Here is a 22,474-nt window from a genome sequence, read left to right on the forward strand (position 1 = left end):
CTTTATCATTCTGCTGGTGCTGTATGACATCACACTGGTAAAGGCTAATTGTAAATCTCATATTCATAACACAAAGCAGGAACTGTTAAAGAACAAAGACGAATCAAATGCTCTAACACACCTGGATTCCCACTTATAACAGTTTTATGTTTAAAAATGAGTTAAATTTTAATGCAAACAGCTTAAAATGTATGTATACTGTATTTGAAAAAGCGTCTTGCTTAGTCCTCAATCTGAGGTTCGAACCCTCTCTGTTGTGTTCCCTGTACAGGACAGGTAAGATGTGGTACCTGTCAGTCCTGGTGTGTTAACCCTGGCCCACAGCGGCACACCTTCAGATGAGATAACCTACCTGCCAGGACTGGTCAAACAACCCAGCTTCAAACACTACTCAGGTTACCTGCAGGCCAGCGGGACCAAGCAGCTACACTTTTGGTGAGTACTGTTACAAACACTCAATACAGAAGTTATTTGAGCAACTGGATAAACGTCGTAAATGGTCAGATGTTTCATAAAGCATCTACTGTCTTTCATCAAAGACTGAAACAACAGAACTACAAATGTAGTTGCTTTGCTTGAGTACCTTTTGTATTGAGTACAATTTCTTAGTCAGGTCAGATTGACTTGTATTGAATTTGTCTGATTACCTGAATGTCTAACCTTCATCAAAGTATCATAAACAGTATTTACTTTGTCCATTTTTTCTAAACATGGATGCTGTGGACTCATATACGCTCGCCAAAATGTGGCTAACGTACTTGTAGATACTGTTCCTGTCAATAACCTATTTTTTGCACTTTTGGCCGGATGTTAGTTTTTGATAACCATGGTATTTTCAAAATGCTGAATGTCTTTTTAGCATGCTTCATAGCTTTGTAGAGTTATGAAGGCAGTAGCTACTCTGGTGATTTTGTTCCTTGTGCTGCAAGAAATCCACTCAGCATACGTTACTACGCTAACCTACAGGGCAACAAGATAATATACAGATAAAACTGTGATTGATACAACAATTGTACAGTCCTCTTCCCTTTATTTCAAATGGGTCAGTCCAAACTGTGCTACATCTATCTGCCTGTTTGGATTGTTCCATTATTCTACAGGGATGTTTCTAAACTATTGATTGTATAGGTTCTGTGCTATATATAGTTCTGAGTGATCTCCTAAAATCTCCCTTCCCATGTTAAAACCTTTCCTTCTTTCATCCCTGAGAAAGCCCAGGGGTGCATTAGTGAACACCTGACCCTTATCGGGGAGGCAGACACCAATGTGACAAGTATGGGCTACAAATTGGAACCATACTGTGAGGTTCAGACCTGTTAGTCACACATAGGCAGTGATTAATGAGAAGCTGGACATACTGCATGATTTGTGAGGGAATTTTCCCATGTTTTAAAGTATGGCAAAATATCACACATGTCCTCAAGACACAGCAAGTAGGTATTTGTATTCTCATAAAAGTGGTATCACCGGTATATTGAATTTGCATACTTCTGCTTTAGACTTATTAAACTAGTCTTCCTTAGCCTTTTGGAAACTTTTGTGGTTTATCATATTTCTTTTTAATATAAGTTTTCAGGTAGCCCATTCTAATTTATGTACTAGATGACATCCTCTGGCAACCCAAAACTGATGAGAGTGTACAAAAATAAAAGAAGTTGGGACAAAAAAAACTCTTACTTGATAGAAACATTGGTACTATTCAAGAAAACGTTTCAGACTCGAAGAAACTATGGGGAACAATTGGGGAAATTTTACCCAATAAGAAAAGTATCGTGTCAAAGACACTGACCTTTGCAGGCGAACATCTTACTGGATTGACTGATATTGTAAAGGGCTTTAATAAGTTCTTCGGTATGGCAGGGCGTAAGCTAGCTGAATGCTTTGGGTCGCATAACCCTACCCCATTATGCCCAGCACAGTATAAGAACTTGGATTGCACCTTTACTTTTACTACACTTACTGACCAAGCTGTGCATACCCAGCTAAAGAACCTACCTATAAGAAAAGCTGCCGGGTTGGATAACATTCACCCCAGACTTCTTAAAGCCGCAGCCCCGATTGTAGCACAGCCACTTACTCACATATTGAACCTGTCCCTCAGCACTGGTATTATACCATCTGAGTGGAAATTAGCAAGAGTGACGCCCATACATAAAGGTGGAGATCAGTCCGATCCAAATAACTTTAGACCCATTTCTGTCCTGCCTATTGTGATGAAAATATTTGAGAAGGAGGTCCACAAACAATTACTGGCTTACTTACATTCTCATGACATACTTTGTACCAACCAGTCAGGCTTCAGACCAAGCCATTCAACAACCACCACCTTACTCGATGTTACTGACTACATATTGCATAATATCAACAGTGGTAAACTAGTCGGTACTGTATTTATTGATTTGAAAAAGGCGTTTGACACTGTTGATCACAGCCTACTTTTGACTAAACTGAATTGGATTGGCCTTCGGAGTACTGAGCTGGATTGGTTCACAAACTATCTTGCAGATCGCCAACAGCGAGTCTCACTGAATGGTTGCACATCTGATTCCATTCCTATTACTATTGGGGTACCTCAAGGGTCAATTTTAGGTCCCCTTCTTTTCAACCTGTTTATTAATGACCTACCCAAAGCTATAACCCGCAGTAAAGTAACCTTATATGCGGATGATACAGCTATATTCTTTTCAAGTAATGACCCCAGATGTATAGAAAGCACATTAAACATGGAACTTAAACAAATTACTTCCTGGTTTAAGTCGAATCGACTTACTCTTAACATCAAGAAGACAAAGTGGATGCTTATGGGCTCCACTAGGAAAACAAATTCTACTCCTGATTTGGAGATCAAGATTAATGGTGATACCTTGGAAAGGGTTAGCTCTTATAAATATCTGGGTGTCATACTTGATTCTAGCTTAAGTTTCACTGATCACTTGGATGAAGTGTGCAGTAAAATGTCACAGCGCCTAGGACTATTAAGACGCCTACGGCCTTATCTCTGCACTGGTGTAGCAAATTTGTTGTATAAAACCCTTGCTCTACCACTCCTTGAATATTGTAACGTGGTATGGGACAACTGCAGTGCAGCCAACAAGCAGCGTCTCCAAATCCTCCAGAACCGGGGCGCAAGAATCATCCTCCGACGTGAACCAAGGTCGAATGTTGGGGAGCTGCATCAGGCACTGGGTTGGAGTCTGCTGCAGGAGCGAAGAAATCGGCAGATCTGCATTATGGTGTACAAATGCCTTCATGGCCTAGCACCCAACTACCTACTCAACACATTTCGTTTCAATAACCAAATCCACAGTCATAACACCAGACAAGCACAACTCCTACATAAACCTAACTACACTTCAAGAGCAGGTCAACGCACATTTGCATACAGGGCAGCTGAAATATATAATACACTTAAACCTGAGACAAAACAAGCAACTACTCTTAAAGCCTTTAAACAGTCTCTGATATCATAACACTGACATCTGACCTCTGATCCCAATGACTTTACAATTACCTTATGATTTTTGTGATGTTGAGTTGTTATTGTGTATGAGTTGTTATTAGTAAGTTGCGTATATGATTTACTGATCCGAATTGGATTATTCTTTCTTATGTTCAGTCCGATTGATCAGGACAAATGGCACTGACATCTGACCTCTGACCGCAATGACCGTCCAATGACCCTATGAGTTTGTGATCTTGAGTTGTTTTTGTTATTAAGTATGAGTTGTTATTCTTTTGAGTTTTCCTAAGTTGCTTGTATGATTTACAAACCCGAATTGGATTATTGCTTTGTTATGTTCAATCCTATGTTTGTATTTATCTTTTGTACTTTGAGTTATTATTATTGTTATAGGGCTCCCTTGGAAATCAGTTACCACGTTAACTGAAGGGACTACCCTAAAGATCAATAAATAAAATAAATAAATAAACTATACTGTGGGCTTAAACTCTATGAGTTCTGATCATTCAAAATATCAACAGAAAAGTAAAGGCTTTAAAATCCAGAGTTCGGATAGGAAGATCTCACAGTTGGGGATAATGGCACAATATTTCAGAGGTTAATCATAGGACCAACCTTGAACAAAGGCAGCAGGCTGTGTGTGTATACATGAATGTGTGCAATAGTGTTGCCCTTCTCCTCTGTACTTTGGAGGAAAGCTTCCAACCTCTGAGTGCCAATACCTTAGCCTTGGCCTTCTCCTTGCCTTCTCCTTGTGAGACGATCTCTCTCTGTCTGGGCCCCATGACACCTGTGACACAAACGTGAAGATTTCTTCTTGGCTGCATTCACCACAGGATTGCCTTAATTAACTGTTTAATGGGATCATGTGCTCCTCTGTCACCCTTCCCAATGACTAACTACTGAGCGGAATGAACTTGGACCTAAATTTTGGCAATAGATGGTTTAAGTCTTCAAACATTTGAATTTTTTTCACATAATGATATGTAAATTTGATTTTTAAAAAGTACTGAATATCTGTAGGTTATTTCAAATTGTCAAAGGCGGTATAATCGAGTCGAGAAAACCATTCTCAGAAAGATTCTGTGGAAAGCTTTCATCTTTAACCTGGTGCCAAGAGGGTGTGCCCTACCTTGAAGGTTTATGAAAGGATATGACTTTCTGGCTGGACAACCTATGATCCAAGTGTCTGACTGTCTGGTGACTTCAGGACCTATTCTGGAAACTTGTTGACATGGAACAAATAGAGATGTGACCCCCTGAGTGCCGTTTCCAATAAACCTGCCTGGACTGGATGCCACCATATTAGTCATGCACCCCCTGTGCCCCTCCCTGTACCCACCCTTCACTACTTTACACCCAGACATGTTGAGAGGGAGGGGACCAAGGCTCTCTTACTACAGATTGATGGCACAGGGAGACCACTGGAAGCCTTTCCCCCATGTAAGATAGATGGCTTTGGGATTAGCTGTGATAGCTCTGCACCTCTGATGTCCTGCCAGGCCTTTCTGTAACAATTAAAACCAGCTCAGTTCTGGGTAGAACACCCTGTTCCCAGGGGAAAGGCTTAGGGATACCAGGGGGATTTCTGCTACCAACCTGACTTGAGTTAGGCAGGCTCAAGTACAAGTACAATTTTGGAAGAATTTCCCAACTTTGGACTTAGGAAAATGGAAAGCAGAATGAGTATCAGAATCTAGAGCTACATTGTACATTGATAATCCTGTTTGCTTGCAAGTGTAACATTTTCCAACTTTAGAATAACTGTTTTGGTTTTAGTATTTTTGAATATGTGTAAAAGGTAACATTACATTGTAGCATCTTCTTCTATTACTCAAGTAGGTATATGAACTGTCTGTTTGCAAAAATTAATGCAACATTCAGCAGCAACAACAAAACTGGACAATATAGAGCACAAAAAGTTGGAAGTCCTGTAAGTATTACTACTGTGGTTTCACTTGTTGATTTTGGTTCTTGCCACAAATCAAAGATACCTTGGTATGAGATCTGGTCTAGTCATGTAATGCATGGCTGACCTTGTAGCTTTATGATGCCGACAAGGTCAGGGTACAGCTGACAGGAACGATGACAGGCCAAGGTTCCATTATCAGCAGCTGTCCACACACTTGTGATGTCCAGCTTTCAACCACATGTACAACTGCAAGCACATGTTGGAGTGGACTTGCTGTGTTTTCTTAGTGTACCTTTCTCATTGGCGTGTGACATGTACATACAGAAATGATTGTCATAAGCAGTTACCAAAAGACTTTTTTTCTCTCCTGTTATCTACTTGGAGAGATTTGTTTACACTTTTGACAGCATACCCTAAAATTTTCTCTAGGTGACACAGCATACTTAAAAGGTGTTGTTGACTTTGAACCAGGGCTCTAGCCAGCTCGAAATTGTTTTCCGTCAACCAATTCCCATTGTCGCAAAAACCGCGAAAACACTGTAGAGAGACTGAACTGAGATCTTGAAAAACTGGTTTTTAATTAGATCATCGTATGCGAAAGGGGACCGACACACATTATCAAACAATCATAACAATAGCAAAACAAACAGTGTGTGGCTTTTACGGCTGTGGACGGCGTCCCCAAGCCGCCTGTAGCTTCCACCAAGGATTTTTGTCCGTCAAGGTTGACGGATTGGTTTTAAAATTTTTCCGTCAGACGCAGCAATTTTCCGTCAATTGACGGAAAAACGGACGCTGGCTAGAGCCCTGCTTTGAACACAACATTAGTCTCATAATCTGTGGAAATGGCTAGGTTCTCTTCAGCAAAGATTTTGATGCCTTAGCTTTATTAATTAGCACTTCTATATTCATATTTGACAAAAGTGGACAAACTAGAAAATTGATCTTAAGCTTGTGCTAGTTCAAATATAATGGTCATCATCAGCAACCTCCACATGCCCTATCAGTGTGTTACCATCTTTCAGAGGCTTGAAGTTTGCTGAAATGTGTAGGTGATAATAAGTTCCTTTGGATCCATGCCAGTGTATAGCAACTGCCCCAGGGTAAGAGAGGGTCTCCTTTGCCACATGAAAGGACCAAGCTCATCCTCTCTTTGTAACCATAGACCTTCCCTGGGACTGGGTACAGAGGATTTCCGCCCTTCCTGGATAGGGCATGTTTCTCTCTGGCTTGTGGCAATAATTAAATGAATCCTGTATTAGCTGTTAATTGATTGTGCAAGGAGAAGGGAAATACTGCTATGGGCAAGTCACAGGAATTGGAACCAGGTGAAGAAAGCAATACATTTTGTATGTTGTTTGTGGGATAGACATAGCCATATACTGGTGACCAGTGCAGTGGCCTATTGGGTAGAATGTTTGCCTTGCATTCTGTAGGCTTTGAGGTTGATCCCTGGCCAAGTTATACCAAATACTTTAAAAATGGTACATATTGCTTTTTTTGCTAATTATTTAGTATTTGGGAAAGAATATGGTAGTGTGTGATGAACACGCCCACCCCCTTGCTGTAGTTACAGCATAAAGCCCAAGGGCTTCAAAATAGAGAATGATGTTGCCATAGGCACCATGTATGGTGCAGTGGGACTGTGGCTACATGTAACTTTTAAAAAGTAACATAGCCATACTGTATGAACATCATTGTCTTGTGTAGCATGTTTACAAAATGGCTTTTCTTTCGTACAACTTCAATAGAAAGTTGTATCAACAGACAACTTACTGAAGGTACCATAGTAGGATTTCAAGCAAGTCCTTGCAGCAGGCTGTCTTTATGGAGGCATGTGTTGAGTCAATGTATCCAGTACACAACAAATTAGAACTAGAACTTGTGAACACTGTATAGCAGCACCAGCTGGTCTTATAATAGCTTCTACATTGCTTCCAGGTGGAGAGACTTTCCCTTCATCCTCCCTGTGCCCTGTTGGGTTAGGTAATACAACAGGTGCTGCACCTCCCCTCTCCCTTTCACACTGCATCCTGTACACTCTGTACTGCCTGGAACCAATTGTGTTACAATGTGGGTAATGAAAACTTCCCCCAGACATGTTTGTTGCCTTTCCGCTGTGAAAAACTATCGGACTTGTTACAAGTTTAAGGCGGTAAAAGCCGACGGAACCTGTTTTCTATTTCAGGCATCTGATTCTGGTAACGTCAGGGTGTTGAGGTGTAGGGTTGGTCCTGCATCTAGAAGTGGTAAGAGTTAAAAAGCAGAATGAGAAATAAAAAAGTGGTGAAAAAGGAGCATTGATAATGTAGACATGTACTACAATTGTCTCAGGTTGAGTTTTAACAAGGAGTTGAAAGCTTCTTGGTTTTAGCTATGTCTTTCTTACCTTCTGGAAAGTTAGGGAACTGCAAATTTGACTTGTACTTCAAATTTTCTTTCTCTACCCACACAGGTTGCTAGAGTCCCAGTCCAGTCCACCCCATGACCCATTGGTCCTGTGGCTGTCTGGAGGTCCAGGCTGCAGCTCACTCTACGCCCTCCTCATGCAGAATGGACCATTCCGGGTAGGTAACAGGTGCATCATGGGAGGAGCTAGTACATCATCACTCAATATACACCTGTACTGATATAAAGCTAGAATTACATATAAAGTGTGACCTGTTAGATATATCTGATATGTAACCATTAAAATTGTATAATGGCAAAGCAAAGCAAAGCAAAGCAAAAACACATACACTATAGATTACTACAAGGCACAACACAGCACATGCCCGTAGCCAAGGGGGGTTCGGGGGGTTCGGAAGAACCCCCCCACATGCTCAAAGGTCCGCTTTTTCACGCTCAAAGGTCCACTTTTTCATGCTCAATGGTCCCCTTTTTCATGTCCAAGATTTTTTTTCAAAGGCATGACTGATTTGAATTATTCACTGATAGACATTTCATTCAATCCTAGTGAGTCTATCAGCAAAATTTGCCCCCAGAAAGTGCAGGAAATGGCTTTTCAGAGGGTCCAGATTTCAAAATTTCCCCTGACCAACATTTCAATGCCTTCTGCCTTTGGTATCGGACATGGTGAAAATATATCGGGGGAGTCGGCCTCAAAGACTTATGCCAAAAACCTTGTGTATTTTAAGAGAAATTCCATTAAACTTAGCCAGCAAATTTTGTCCGTCAAAATGCAGGAAATGCCGTTTCAGAGGGTTAAAATTTCAATTTTTCCCGGGGGAGCATGCCCCCGGACCCCCCTAGGCAGCTCACGCCTTCGGCGTGAGTCGAGCGCCGTAGGCGCTCGATGGTCCAACAAGTACTAAAAAGAACCCCCCCAACCAAAATCCTGGCTACGGGCATGCAGCAGCTCTGTACTTAGATTTGGAAAGTACAGGCTGCATAGAGAACTGATCATGATGATGATAGGTTAAAGACATTGCACACCAGGGCTTATTCCAACAGTATTTTGATGTGTTTTATAATGAGTTTGAGTTTTTCTTTATGCTGTGACACTGACATATGCCATGCATGCACTTCCTCTTTGAAGGACTATAACCTGTTCTCGTGCCATGTTGGTATTCATGACTGGTAGGCCAAGATTTGACCTATAACCTTTGATCCAGAAGCAGGCTACCTAACCACTAGACCTCTGCATACTATTAAAAAGCTGGTAGTTTTGTTAACAGTATAACTAGTCAATAACACAACTAAAACTCTGGTTTATTCTAATTGGGTAAAATGTGGAAAACAGAACTTACATAAAGCAAATCCCTTGATAGAGGCAGCTGGAGATTAGCAATCACACCTAAACGACACCATGAACGTCCAACCCTTGCAAGACAGGGAACAACGGACGCTAAACCTGATAGTGAGCGAGTGAGTGAATGTGTATCTCAAAGTCGCAAGGTTGTTGAACTCCTTCCCTTGTCTCAGACTTGGTTAACTGAGGGACTCTAGCCTGTCATGTGCCATGATGCCCCCTCCCAGCTGACGTGCCTCTCCACCTGGACTTCACAGACCACCTGATGTCCACCTGATCATGGCGCCAAGTCTGACCAATTAGACATGACCTTCTGTAGGGCTCAAAATACTTGCCTAACCCAGCGGATCTGTCTGGCTCCTCTCCGCTTCCCCCCACGGACGCTACAAAGAACATGGAATTCCAACTTTTTCCAGAATTGATTCTTTGATAAAGATGATTCTAGATGTCGTGCTGTTCAGGCCAGTCTTGTATAGGAGTTTGATTTCTACGCTGGATGCTTAAAGTCTGCATTAAGACCTTTTGATCCATGCAGCTTAGGATCACGGCTTGCTTAAGAAAGTAGCTATCATGAGCATAATACCAAATATCTCAGTGGAATGGAGCTTGGCAGACCACAGATCCAGGGTATGGAAAGCTTTAGTTGAGGATTTATGCAAGATGCCCACATAATGTTTCACTAACCCATGCCTCAGACTTAAGAATCTCCATGAGGTGGAGGAAATACTTGTAGGTACGTATCCTCCTGGACCGTTGCTTCAGAGGAGCGACTATATCAAACGCTTGTGTCCTGATTTAGTTCCAGTGGTTGGCACATACACAGGTGCAGAAAATGTGTTAAGTTGTGATGCAGCCTAGATCACTTGCCTTTTGACTGGGCTAAGGGTCGGAGGTAGATCTCCAGGAATTAGCGGCTTACAAAGCAAGTATTTGGCTGCTCGGTGGTTCAGGACAGGTTGTCTGTGCTGGGACCTCTGGAGGGCCTACCACTGTCTCCAGGGGCAGGACTTCTCACTCTGGAAATATTTCCTCTTAGCTTTGAGATCAACATTTTCTTATACATGTATGTGCCTACCACTTCTCAGCATGCTATCTTTTACAGTTTCAGGCAAACACAGACGTCATGTTTTGAGAAGTTTTACATGCTTTAATATGTCTATGATGACTCTCATTTTCCTTCTAGTTTTCCATTCTACTGTAGTTTTTGGCAAGCTGAGAGTAAAAGTGTTGGTGTTCTTTGCGGCTTCTCAGATGTAGCGGTGATGAGAAGTTTCCGAGCCCTGACCTGTATAAGTCCTGGGAGAGGACGCGTCCGTAGCCCAGAGCTATCCCCGCATGAGCTGCAACACCTTGAGATCCGAGTCTTTCGAAGAATTCTTTTGAAGCTAGAGTTTTCGTCTGACAATCTGACTGGGGGGAGCGCAACATGTGGTGGAAGACAAAGGGACAGGAAGCACCAGAGGCACACACACGTGCTGCAGGCTCTCCAAGGCTGAGCAACCTCTAGGAACCAGTCGTCTCTGTCCAGATTCAGGTTCACAGCCTATCACCACCTCTCTTGGCAGTTGGTGAAATGTGCCGCACCTCCTCTCACAACTTGATGACGGAGTTACAGACTGTAAACCTGTCTGTATGCCTTTCTCACAGGGCATTTGCTGTAAGATGGCTTACAAGACCAACTTGCTGCTAAGCTGACATTGTACCTTTTTCATGATAATATTTCAGTGTTTAGAAGTGATTCAAGTGATTTCAGTGTTTGTGAAATAACACTGTACCTTATACCCCTAATACAAGTAGCATCCTTTATAGGTTTTTGTGTTCTTGTAATGATACTTGCATCACTCAAAGCATCATGAGATATCTATGGACCATCTTCTATTCTGTTTCTCATTAGCTGAGTTATGATAGAAAATGTGTTGATATTAATGGTCTTAAGATTCTTTCCAGCATTCCGAAAAACAAGATTCAAAGATAAAAATCTCTATCTGATGTAAAAATATCTTATTCAAAAGTATCTGGGTCTGGAGTCAGAGCCTATCCACATAATAGTTTTTTGAGTTGCCCTATTCACAACCAAAGAACCAAGGCAAGAAGCCAACATTTCCAAGCCTAGTAATGGCAAGAGCAACATTTCTCAACGTCTGTAAAAGTAGCACCCAAATTGACCTTAATTTCTAGGGTGTTCTGTCCAAATGTGACCTATGTATAAACAACTAGAGGACAAACAGATAGAGGTGTAGTTTTGTAACTACTGCCCAGTGTGCTGCCAACCTGCTCCAGTCCCTTGTGAAGTTTACTTCCCAACATACATGTAATTGATGGCCTGGTGACAAGCTTGTACTGGATGCTGCTCTTATCACCTCATCACTTCCTCACACAGCCTGCAACTTCAGGGACAACAAGAATTCTCCACCATCACACGCTTTACCCACAGTAAAACCAGCCATTAATTTGTCACCTGCAGACGTATGTAATTTCACAGGTAAACTGTGGGAAGGGGCATGGTTCCACTTCAAAGCAATTTGGACCTGGTTATATGTGGCTTTTGGGGGCGTACTTGATACTGGTTGCCGCTTCCCTTCTGGTCGTTTCCTCAAGTTCACACACCATTTCAATTTGGTGTTGGATCCGCCGCTTCATGGCTCAGTATCGTGGAATCGCAGCAATGTGGCCCATGGTTTGCCTCCAGGCAATGTTCGTAGACACTTGGCTCACTAAGTGCCCCTGTGCCTGGCCTGCTAATAAAAAAATAGCACTGGCCTCCTTGGGAAAAATAAGGCCTGGAGTCATGAGCCTGGTTTGAATCAACTTCTTACCAAAAAAAAAAGGAGCAGCAACTAGAAAGTCACCCACATCTGGCTTCTGCAAAGTCTTTCTCTGATCAGACTTTCCTTCCATGTCCTCCCACTTTCATGTTTGAACACGATTAACACATTCTGTTCACTGTACAATATTATCATGATATCACATGTATGATGCCATGATACTGAGCTGAAATAAATGTTGCTTAAAGAAATACTCCAATTGGACTTCAACTCCCATTATTCCATTATGGATTATGCAAGGTGGCATGACGGCCATTGTCTACTACCGGTATGTTATTGACAAACTACAGGCTATATTCTATCAGACAGACTGTGTCCACTGCCTGTCTATACTGACAAGCTTTGCAGCCAGCATTAGGCTATGCAATGTCTAACTTATACAGTACAAATCTGATTACAAAAGAAACCTTTAGACTTGTGCTGGTATCAAATTATCAATATTCATGGTGACAGCAGTTGATGACAAAGCATGAACTGACCAGAGGCCCAATGCTATTGACAGACTGTAGCCATATGGTATAAGAGAAAATCAATTAAACATCTTCATTTAAGTTTATTGTTTTTGTTTTGTTTTTTTACACAAAGGAAATAATCATGTACATGTATATCTACAAGACAGGGCTGTCTCCGCTTCAGATTTTTTTTCCATCCCTCTCATTGTGTGGGAACTCATGTTGTTGATTTTCCTTGTAAAATCTGTCATTTAAAGCTTATAAAAACACATTTCATCAATTTCATGTACTGATGTTCAGGTATTTAGGACAGATGGGGTGAAATTTTTGTCCATCCCATCAAGCAGATTTCCATCCCAGGACGGAGGGACAGGTCTTGGAGACATCCCTGATACAAGAATAAAGAATTTGTGTAAGGAGAGAAAAGGACTTCAAGGCTAATGCTAAGCCCCCTCCTTCAAACTTTACTTAAAATCATCATAATACTAAAGGTAATTATAGAATTGGGTAAATATACAAAAAAATGACACTAATGCAGGTCAATGAGGAAGAAAAAAGAAAATCACTAATAAGAAAAAAATGTGTAAGGGCAGAACATGCTAGAATTAACCCAATGAAATATTGAGTTGGTTGAACAAATGATACAAAAGATTGGGATGATTTAACAATTCCAACAAGTATAATTTATTTTTTAAACAAGGAAATACAAACAATCAGATACAATCAGATATATAAATTTACTCCTGTCTACAAAATTGAGAAGACTTTAGGATGCTGAGGCTTAGACCATAGCCTGCTGAAACAAACACACACTGTCTACAAGACTTCTATTCCTTACTTTGAAATTCCCTACCAGTAGTACCAGAAAGGACCAGTCTTGCCAAGGTTGTCTCCATGTAGGTACCCTGGGGTGCTTGCCCCCTGGGACAGGTGTTAATTCTAATGACTGCACCCCAGGGCGGTGTTTATTCCAACCGCTGCCTCCCCTCTGGGGTTTATTGATAGCTACCCTAACAGAATCTGCCTCATTGTTTTTCTCTATAATAATCTAAATAATAATCTGAAATATTCTGACCCGAGTAATGTACTCTCAATATATTCTTTCTAAATCCAATTTTGCTGCTCGGAATGTCATGCCGTCTTCACCATGTGACCCAGAGGGGGATGAATATAGACAATGAGGTAGTGGTTAGGCCAAAGTGCTTGACCTGACTTGACACCTTCACACAGTTTGTGTTGATTTAGGCGTGTGGTGTATGTGAGGTATTGGTGCATTAGGGTAATGCTTTCACCTGCTCAAGCCCCAAGTATTGACAGACATTTTACAGACAGTTGTCCATCTCCTTATTAATCAACATGGGGAATGGAAAATGTGCTGTTGTGTTCATAAATACACAATGGGGTTTACTTTGTAACATTTTAGTTGACTTCTTCACAACAAAGGAACAATTGAAGCTGCTTGGGACCCGAGATTTAACCACATCTTTCTCAGGCCACATCTACTTAAAGTTATGAATCATGTTTGTGCTTTTGGAGTTATTCTGTTTACAAAGAAATAGATTCCTAGTTCAACTTTTCTGGTAGAGGCAACCTGTAGATCATTAAGAGGTGAGAAGTTACCTGTGTGATGATGAATGCCAAGTATTTTATCATAACCGAATGGTTGGAAACAAAGAGGTGATCCTTTTTGCCATATTCTGTAGTAATGTATATCTGTGTTTATCCAATAACAGTCCTCCCACTCTCTATGGTAGAGTTGCTATTTGATGTAGAAATTGGTGGCGACAAGTATAGCGTTGATGTCTGCACTTTCTGGCAGAAAATAATAGGGGTTATCAGGCATTGGAATCACTTTTATCTTTGAAATCCTGAAGAAAAGGCCTTCAAGGCCAAGGTTGGAGATTAGTTCTTAAGGAGGCGGTGTTAGATTGGGTAGAAGTGAAAGGGAGGTGTGACTCACATGGTGTTTTTGGTCAGAGCAAGGATAGGGAGTATGTGCATAGTTTAACCCAGATGAACCTTATTGTAGAAAGGATGTGTCAGGTTTTAATGTTTACTGAAAGATATTAGCACGTTTCATTAATCATAATGATATCAATAAATTATTTTACAGATGGCTATCTGATACAACTATAAAGGAATGCAGTTATGAGTTAAGGATGGATAACTAGTTTTTACCAGATGTAAGGTTACTTGGAAGTTATACTAATAACCCTTTGTGCTGCTTGTGGGACAACAAAAAGTGCACATTCTGTACGGTAATTAAAGTGTGGTATAAAAGGAAATTAAACCACTGTCATAATTCAGAAACTACTTATCCCAGTCTTGCCCACACATCCCCTCCCACAGCATCTTCTCTCAGTACATGTATGTATTACATTACAACTTTAATGGCTGGTATGCCCCCAAATGCCCTGAGGCAAGAGTTAACAAGGTTTAAAACTGACCAATGAGGCAATAGCGGACTGTAGCCAAACCAAATGATACCTAATTTGAAGTTCTCTTGGTATCTGCAGGGTAGAAAGAAAAGCCTTCTACCCGATGCTTCTCATTAAAACTTGATCAAACTTGTAGCGAAGCTGTCAACTCCTAATTAACACATCGGTGCCTGTAGGCCTTGGGTTGCATAGTCAGCATTTTTCCTTAAGTTGTAGCTACTGCCTTGGTAAATCTGTAGCGCCTAGAAGGTTCACATCTGTGATGGTTGCTTCTCAGTGAAATGGAAGGAGAGGGAGAGAGGCCTTAGTGTGCTGAGTGTGTGTGAATGTGTGTGACTGTACATGGCCTTTTACATGATCATACCTTTGATATGAAGAAAGGCACTTTCTCCTTTCTTCTGTGTCGAACCACCAAGGGGATATCTCCTTCACAGGCACAATAAGCCCTGGCGCCATCGTTGTTTGTTGCAAGGACCTTCTTTGGTGAGGAATGCGTATCATGACTGGGTCACTTTCTTAGAAACTCCGCCCCAACTTAAGCTTTCCTTACTGATATCTACAACAGTGGATGGGATATCGATGACCTCAATTGGAGTTAACAGTCGTCCCTGGCTTAGTTATTAGTGCATGTATGATACCTCCCTATCCTGTAGCCACTGTGTTAATAAGATTCTGGCACAATTTGCTGTTCACAGAAGATGAATATGTGATTATATTGAATAGAATATGTGTCAAAGCCAATTTGTCATATCTACTAATCACTTTAAAGGAGTGGTTCAAAGATATCCTTACCAGAAATGAATTTTAGTTACCATGTTTGATATAAAGAAAAGATTTCAAACAAGATCCTTTGGAAATTGTATCTACTAGTTTAATTGCTCTCCTGGCTGTCTTGTGCAAGAAGTTCCATCATTGGATGATTTAAAACTTTGAAGCACAATCTATGCTGGACAAAAACCATAAAGAGGGTGAAATTCTTGATAATTGTATTGAAAATGGTCTATTGGAAATTTTGTGAAAGATATTGTGAACTTGTATGGTTCCCAATAGTCTAAAGAAGGCTGTAAGAAATGATTGGTCATTGATAATAAACCAAACTGAAGTTATAGATAGTAATCTTTGGGTATTATCGGACACAAAAAATAAAGGCAGTGGTGTTGGGTGTTACTTCTGAGTCATTTTTTCCAGAAGTGTTAAAACTTTCTTATTATACACTGTTCCTATTGGCTGTGACAGTTATGCAGAGTTCTCGTGCAGTAGCGATTCCTCCGGAAGCGGTCCAATCACAGGGGGTCCTAGATCTTACGGTCGCTTGTCATGCAACGCTGTAAATTCCGTAGAAATACAGTTAGGTCAAAGCCAGCCGTCTCCCAACCCCGGCCCTGTCAGTAGCAGGGGTCGGTGGCTAAGTGAGGAATTAGGTTAAGAGTTACTGAAAAATAGCCAAGCTCAACTATCTTAGACTACAGAACTACTGTAAATGCCTTTAAGTTTGCAGTGATGTTACACACAACAGAACTATAGTTACATACCATACAGTAAGGGGAACATGGCACCCTTAAGGATTTAAGTTTACATTGAGGCAGTCATCATCAAAAAACAAACATAAAAACACAGTGAAAATTGTAAGAATTACAGTAAATCTCTGATTAGCAGCAAAGTCAAACGATATTAACTGAAGTCAAGTGTGATCTCATGTTGGTGTATGGTAGCAATATTTCTTGTTCAAACATTTATCTTTTAGAAATTCGTATGTGATATGGTCTGGTTATTGCTCTTAAAAAGTGATGACCTACGGCTTAATGATCCATTGCATACAGAAGTCATAATTCCATTGAAGAAGTGGTAAACTTCCTTTGAGGTAATGGTAAACTTTCTATACCTACACACTATTTCAATATGCAGCGTGCTGTATTAAAGTCCAGTGACATTTTATGCACATATTACACCTGACTGACACAATACTTTGAGTTATGAATTAGGTCTACCAGGTCCCTACCATAACATGTATGGGTCAGAGGAGGTGACTTTGTGGGATACAATGGCAAGTCTTAATCTCCTTTAACATATTTCAGCATGATTTACTTGATCCAATTCATCCTGGTTGTTTTTGCAATGACACGGTACCCCTAATCACTGTGGAAAAAAGTATCCGGCACAAAGTGGATTGATTCATAATTTCATTTGGGCAGAATAAATGCGGGGCGGCTGGTTTTAACTTAATTTTGGAGAGGTCTTTATTGTGATAATTTCCTGGGTCAGCTTTTGCCAATCTAATTGCAGTGAGGAGGTTGAGGGAGGAGAAGGGGGTCGTCCCAGTTGTTTCATCTCGCCTGCGTCTGCGGGCCTGAGTTGTAGCGTGTGAGAAAAGCCAGTGAAGTATATGGACACCACCCCGTGACTTTATGGCCGGAGCCTCGCGCTGCGCCCCGTGCGCCCGGCGTGGTTCCTGGACGCGGGTCTGGTGAGGACGGGGCGGCAGACGTGACACGTTCCCCTCCCAGTGGGTGCTAACCACCGGGGCTGGGCTGCTCCGCTCTGATCCCCTCCCTCATGCGGTGACAAGGGGGTATTAAACACAGTGGGCAGGCCTCTGGACTCTATCATTCCCTCCTCACATCCACTTAGCAGCCATAAAGCCTCCGGAGAAAAATCAGGAGCAGTCTCGGGCTGGAACTGACCCTGATTTTGGCACACATCTCTGGCTGAGGCCCTGATTGGTTCAATTGGAACAGGGAAGTTTTGCAGGATGGCCCTTGCTGGGCGATAAAACCAAATGAATACGTTCTGATCTCGTAACAGATGTAGGATCCGGCTTATTACTGTCACGAAACGACTAATCAATGGGTTGTGTGTTTGGCATGCATTTTCAGCAACATTGACTGAGCCCAGAAATTAAGAATTTTATCTTTAGTTAGTTTGATGCACACTCTGCCCTTTGCAATGACTGAAGAAGCCATCATAATCAAAAGAGTGAGAAAAAACAACAACATCAAGTTCGTAAAGGTCATGATCATGGTCCAACTTTGTTGCCAAAGCTGACTGTGCCAAGAAGTCTCTAGGGCACCACAAACCACAGTAAACTTTATGTCACTATACATAACCAACAGGGACATTTCATTACTCTTGACTAAGTGTTTTACATATTGAAGGCAATAGGAAATACAAATTTAAAAGCCGTTTCAAAGGTATGTTACTACAATGATGGACTGTATTGTTTCTGATTACCGTAATTCCAAACAGATAACACATGTAAGTTATACTCTGAGTCACATACTGAAATAAGACATCATGCTACTAAAAGTAGCTCCTAGATATATTTGTGTCTCAACATGTGCCAACTGTGTACTCAGTCAAGGATGTCTGCAGAGCCACTCCCAAAATTGCTCCCTATATACATGTACAAGAATCAGCAGTTGAAAGTGTCATTGACCTGCTGTACTAGTGACTCCAGTATGTACAGACTGCAGTATTATGTATCAGAACACATGCAGTAGCCTTTCTTTTTATCATCAGATTCATCACTGATACTTAACATACATTCGCATAATTCCACCAGGTGCCATTACACCGCCACCTCAAAAAACGTTGCTATAGAGGCCTTCTCAAGATTGTCTTCAACACGTAATATCTGAATTGTATTACATTTAGGATATTTAACATTCGGTGTTCAAGACAATCTTGGGAAGACCTCTATACTAACATTTTTTTTGAGGTGGCGGTATTATGGCACCTGGTCGATGTTACATCATCAGTATTCTTTTGGTGTGTGGTAATAATTGTGTGTGGCAAGTTAATATTACTTCTGGTAAGTGTAAGGTCTAAGGAGTCCTGAAATTGTTACCAGTCTGTCATCTCTTCCCAAGCACGAGCTATTTTTAGTTCCAGGTACACTTGTACATTTCAACAGGACACATACTTCCCTATCTGACCAGGCCATTATATCCTTGCTGTGCTGTCATACAGGTAGCCACTACCGATGGATGCAAACATCATAGTATATTAGACTATGTACAGATGTAAGGTTCTCGAGTATCAGGTAACAATAGAGCTTAATAGTGCTTTTAAGTCAATAGAAATAAGAAAAGAAATTCAAGCTTGAAGAGCTCCCGGCTCCAAACTTTTATCTTTTTAATTAGATACATTTTTTGTTGTGTTGAGTATAGTTTACCCGTAGTCAAATTGCCGATGGCAAAGCATAATGTTGTACAAAGTGTCCACTGGTCCAAGCTGGTATTTCCCTCACCCATCCAAGCATGCAAACATTTGTCCCATGTACATGTGTAGCTGTGGAAAAGCCCCCAAGGTGCCAGGCCTTGTGTTTCCCTGGGCTGTCAACACAGGCCTGCTGATATGTGGCACCTCTCCCACCCTTCCAAACCAAGCCCAGCGTTCTTAAAACATTGCTGTTTGGATAGACATTGCTGAATATACATGTAGGTTCACCTTTTGTCTTGACATAGTTTTTGACCAGGTTAAAGTTCAAGTTGCCCATACATCTGTGCAGATGCTTAATAGGGGTGGCACCTATCTCCATTTCTGTAGCCCTTGGGCCACACATTTGTGCAAGTCACTACAGCAGGGAGCTGGTCCGCTGGTAGTGATGTGCGTTGAACTCCCATACTCTTTCCCAAATGCTGAGCACTAAGTAGAGAAAGCAGCATGTACCATTTTTAAAGTCTTTGGTATGACTTGTTCCAGGAAAGAACTCACGACCTACCAAATGCAAGGCAAACACTATACCCACTCAGCCATTGCACCGGTTACTTGTGAAGGAATAATAACAATCACACCAGATGGGGGGTAATGACAGTTTCTTGCCTGCCACTTTCAGTTTCTTAAATTGAATAGCTCAAGGGGCTGAGATTCACAATCCGCACTTAGACAAATTAAAATAGGTGGTAATCACATCATAGTCTGTGCCATGGCAGCAGGGAACAATACAAGCTGAAGAGATAAACTGTAAGAGCACTGCTGCAGGAATTGCCTTTGAGAATTACCACCAAGTAATGTTGTTACCTGACATATTCTTATGACTGACATATCTTCATGCTCCTGTGATTATAATGTAGAAGTAATTAGAATGAAGCAATATGATATCTTTAGTGATTTTATGACTTAATGCCACCTTAAGTTTCACATAGGGAATTGTGCATTTTGGCTCACAATTTATATTACTTTAATACTTTTGCAGATTCAAGATGATGGCTTCAGCCTTGAGTACAATGATTACAGCTGGAACAAGGTACATGTAACACCTGATCAGAGGTCTTGGGCCTGTTTGGTGATGGTTTTTGATAGCCACAAGTAATTGTTGTGGGTAAACAATATCATATGTATTATATACATTTTGTACAGTCTTAGCAGCTTAATTAATACTGTTGTATGCAAGTGCTGTGGTATTATTTTGGGATGAGGACAATATGATCATTTACCAAGTCAACCCTGCCCAGTCAACTTAGCCGAAAACTTTGGTCAACTTGGTCCAAATCTACGTCAACTTGTCCAGGGTAAGGGTTAGGGCTAGGATGTTGGGCTGCATTGACCAGGGTGTTGGGCTGAGTTTGTCTGATTTGCCATGGACTGAAGCATCCAACATCCAATATGTTGTACTTGTTGTAAGTAATGTCAGGTACTGTACTTGGTTGACCACAACAAACTATCCACTCCTTGTTTTAGAAACTTGCGTAGCACAGCAAGGCCTTCAATTTAGTCTTTGTGCAATCTGTAAGCAGATCTTGCGGTGGCATAAGATCATGTCATAAGCTGGGGAAGGAGTATGGTCAGCAAAGGAGACTTCACGGTTGCCAATGAACTCCTTTGCCAGTTAAACTCCTTCCCCAGCTTATTGACTTGACTTATGTCGGGTGTCGCTCCTCCCCTGACACCCGAACCACTGTAGCAGCCCAGAAGACTCTGTCAAGCATTGCTCTCTCCAGCTTATGGTATGATCTTATGCCACTGCAGGATCTGCTTGGAGATTAGTCTGTGTGTACAATCTGAAACCTGCTGTACTGTTATCATTCACCACATAAGAAACGAAAGTAAGCTCCTGACTCCCTGTTGTTGTTTATGCAGGAGGCCAATGTGCTGTATCTGGAGTCACCAGCGGGGGTGGGCTTCTCCTACTCTGATGACCAGAACTACACCACTAATGATGATGAGGTGTGTTGTACTTTTCAACAGACCTCCGTCTTTGTTTTATCACACTTTTATTCCGTCCCACTCACTGTAGTTTCTCTCACTGCTGTAATGAGGGAACCACTTAACTGGGCATGTTGTTTGCAGCCTTATATTTGTGTCTTGGCTTGTTAACAGGCCAGAATGAAGGAAGTGAATGTAGGAAAGAGTCAAGGGAGCAAAAAAGCACGAAGGAAGGAATAAAAGAGTGTATAAACACATTAGACTTAATGTTTACAACAGCTATGTTTAAGGATTCAATACATTGTAGAACCTATGTCATACATTAGCCAGTTACATCTTTTACTTTTAGAATAAGTACTTGACGTATGTTTTGCCTTTCTGTCAGCTAACTCAGTGTGGAACACATTTTTGACTAAATGCTTAATGTGCATAATCAACAATTATCTTAAAGTTTCAAGATCCAATACATTGTAGAACCTATGCCATACCTTTAGCCCTTTTGAATGTACATAGTTACATCTTTTACTTTTAGAAAAAAATGTATGTTTTGCCTGTCTATCAGCTAACTCAGTGCAGAACACATTTTTGACTAACATCATGTGACATGTGATGTCTCTGAATAGTGTATCAACTATGCTCCATTTACAGGTTGCTGAAGACAATTATCTTGCGCTGCAAGACTTTTTCAAGCGGTACCCTTACTATAAAAGCCACAACTTCTTCATAACGGGATCCAGTTATGCAGGCTTTTACGTCCCAATGTTAGCTCTTAAGGTCATGCAGGACTCAGATATCAAGTTTCAGGTGGGTACAAAAAGTACCTTTGAATTAATTCTAGTCAGCACACAATGTTTAATGTATGTTACAAAGCCAGGAATATTTTATCAAAATTTGATGTGCTGTACATGGCTTTGGATTTAATTGGTAACAAGAAAATGCTGTTTGCAGTTTTTTTCACTTTCATTCAAAGTAATTTAATGTTTTTGTGATAGAATGTGTGGAAAGACTTTGGGTTTTTGTTGATTTATTTGATAAGATTGGATGAAGAGTGCCTTTACAAAACCAACGTAACATGAGCGTCTGTCATGGGTGATTGACAGAGGATTATGACATTGTGCAGTTTTACTACAGTAAATGTCATGACATTTTCAATTAGATTTTTTAAAACATTTCATCATTTAAAAAAAAATTTTCAGGGCATTGCAGTTGGAAATGGTCTAAGCAGTATTCCATTGAATGGAAACTCCATCGTCTACTTTGCCTACTACCATGGCCTTATTGGGGATGAGTGAGTATTATACCATACATGTCCTACCATATTTCACATTGGACTGAATATAAATGTTTTGTTTTTACCTGTACCACACAATAATACCAGATTTAGAAACATAAACTGCAGTGGAACCTACACAAACAGCCAGTCAACCATAGCAAAACCAAAAGCATAACCTTCTTGCAAAGGTGATATTAAAATGTATTAACAAAGCACTGT

At 41.0% G+C, this 22,474-nt stretch overlaps 1 protein-coding gene across 1 annotated transcript in view; it reads left to right on the top strand.

Annotated features, from left to right (window-relative positions):
• Positions 1 to 280: 280 nt before the first annotated feature.
• Positions 281 to 22,474, top strand: part of LOC118418097 (lysosomal protective protein-like) — a gene marked incomplete at its 5' end in the record, with an annotated part of 33,442 nt that continues 11,248 nt past the window's right edge. The window contains 6 exons of the mRNA XM_035823926.1: positions 281 to 435; positions 7,828 to 7,939; positions 20,033 to 20,083; positions 20,917 to 21,003; positions 21,631 to 21,786; positions 22,179 to 22,270. Coding sequence (XP_035679819.1) covers positions 281 to 435; positions 7,828 to 7,939; positions 20,033 to 20,083; positions 20,917 to 21,003; positions 21,631 to 21,786; positions 22,179 to 22,270 — 653 coding nt within the window. The remainder of the gene's footprint in view (positions 436 to 7,827; positions 7,940 to 20,032; positions 20,084 to 20,916; positions 21,004 to 21,630; positions 21,787 to 22,178; positions 22,271 to 22,474) is intronic.

Source organism: Branchiostoma floridae, chromosome 6, assembly GCF_000003815.2.
Source record: "Branchiostoma floridae strain S238N-H82 chromosome 6, Bfl_VNyyK, whole genome shotgun sequence".
In the NCBI taxonomy this organism is placed as follows: domain Eukaryota; kingdom Metazoa; phylum Chordata; class Leptocardii; order Amphioxiformes; family Branchiostomatidae; genus Branchiostoma; species Branchiostoma floridae.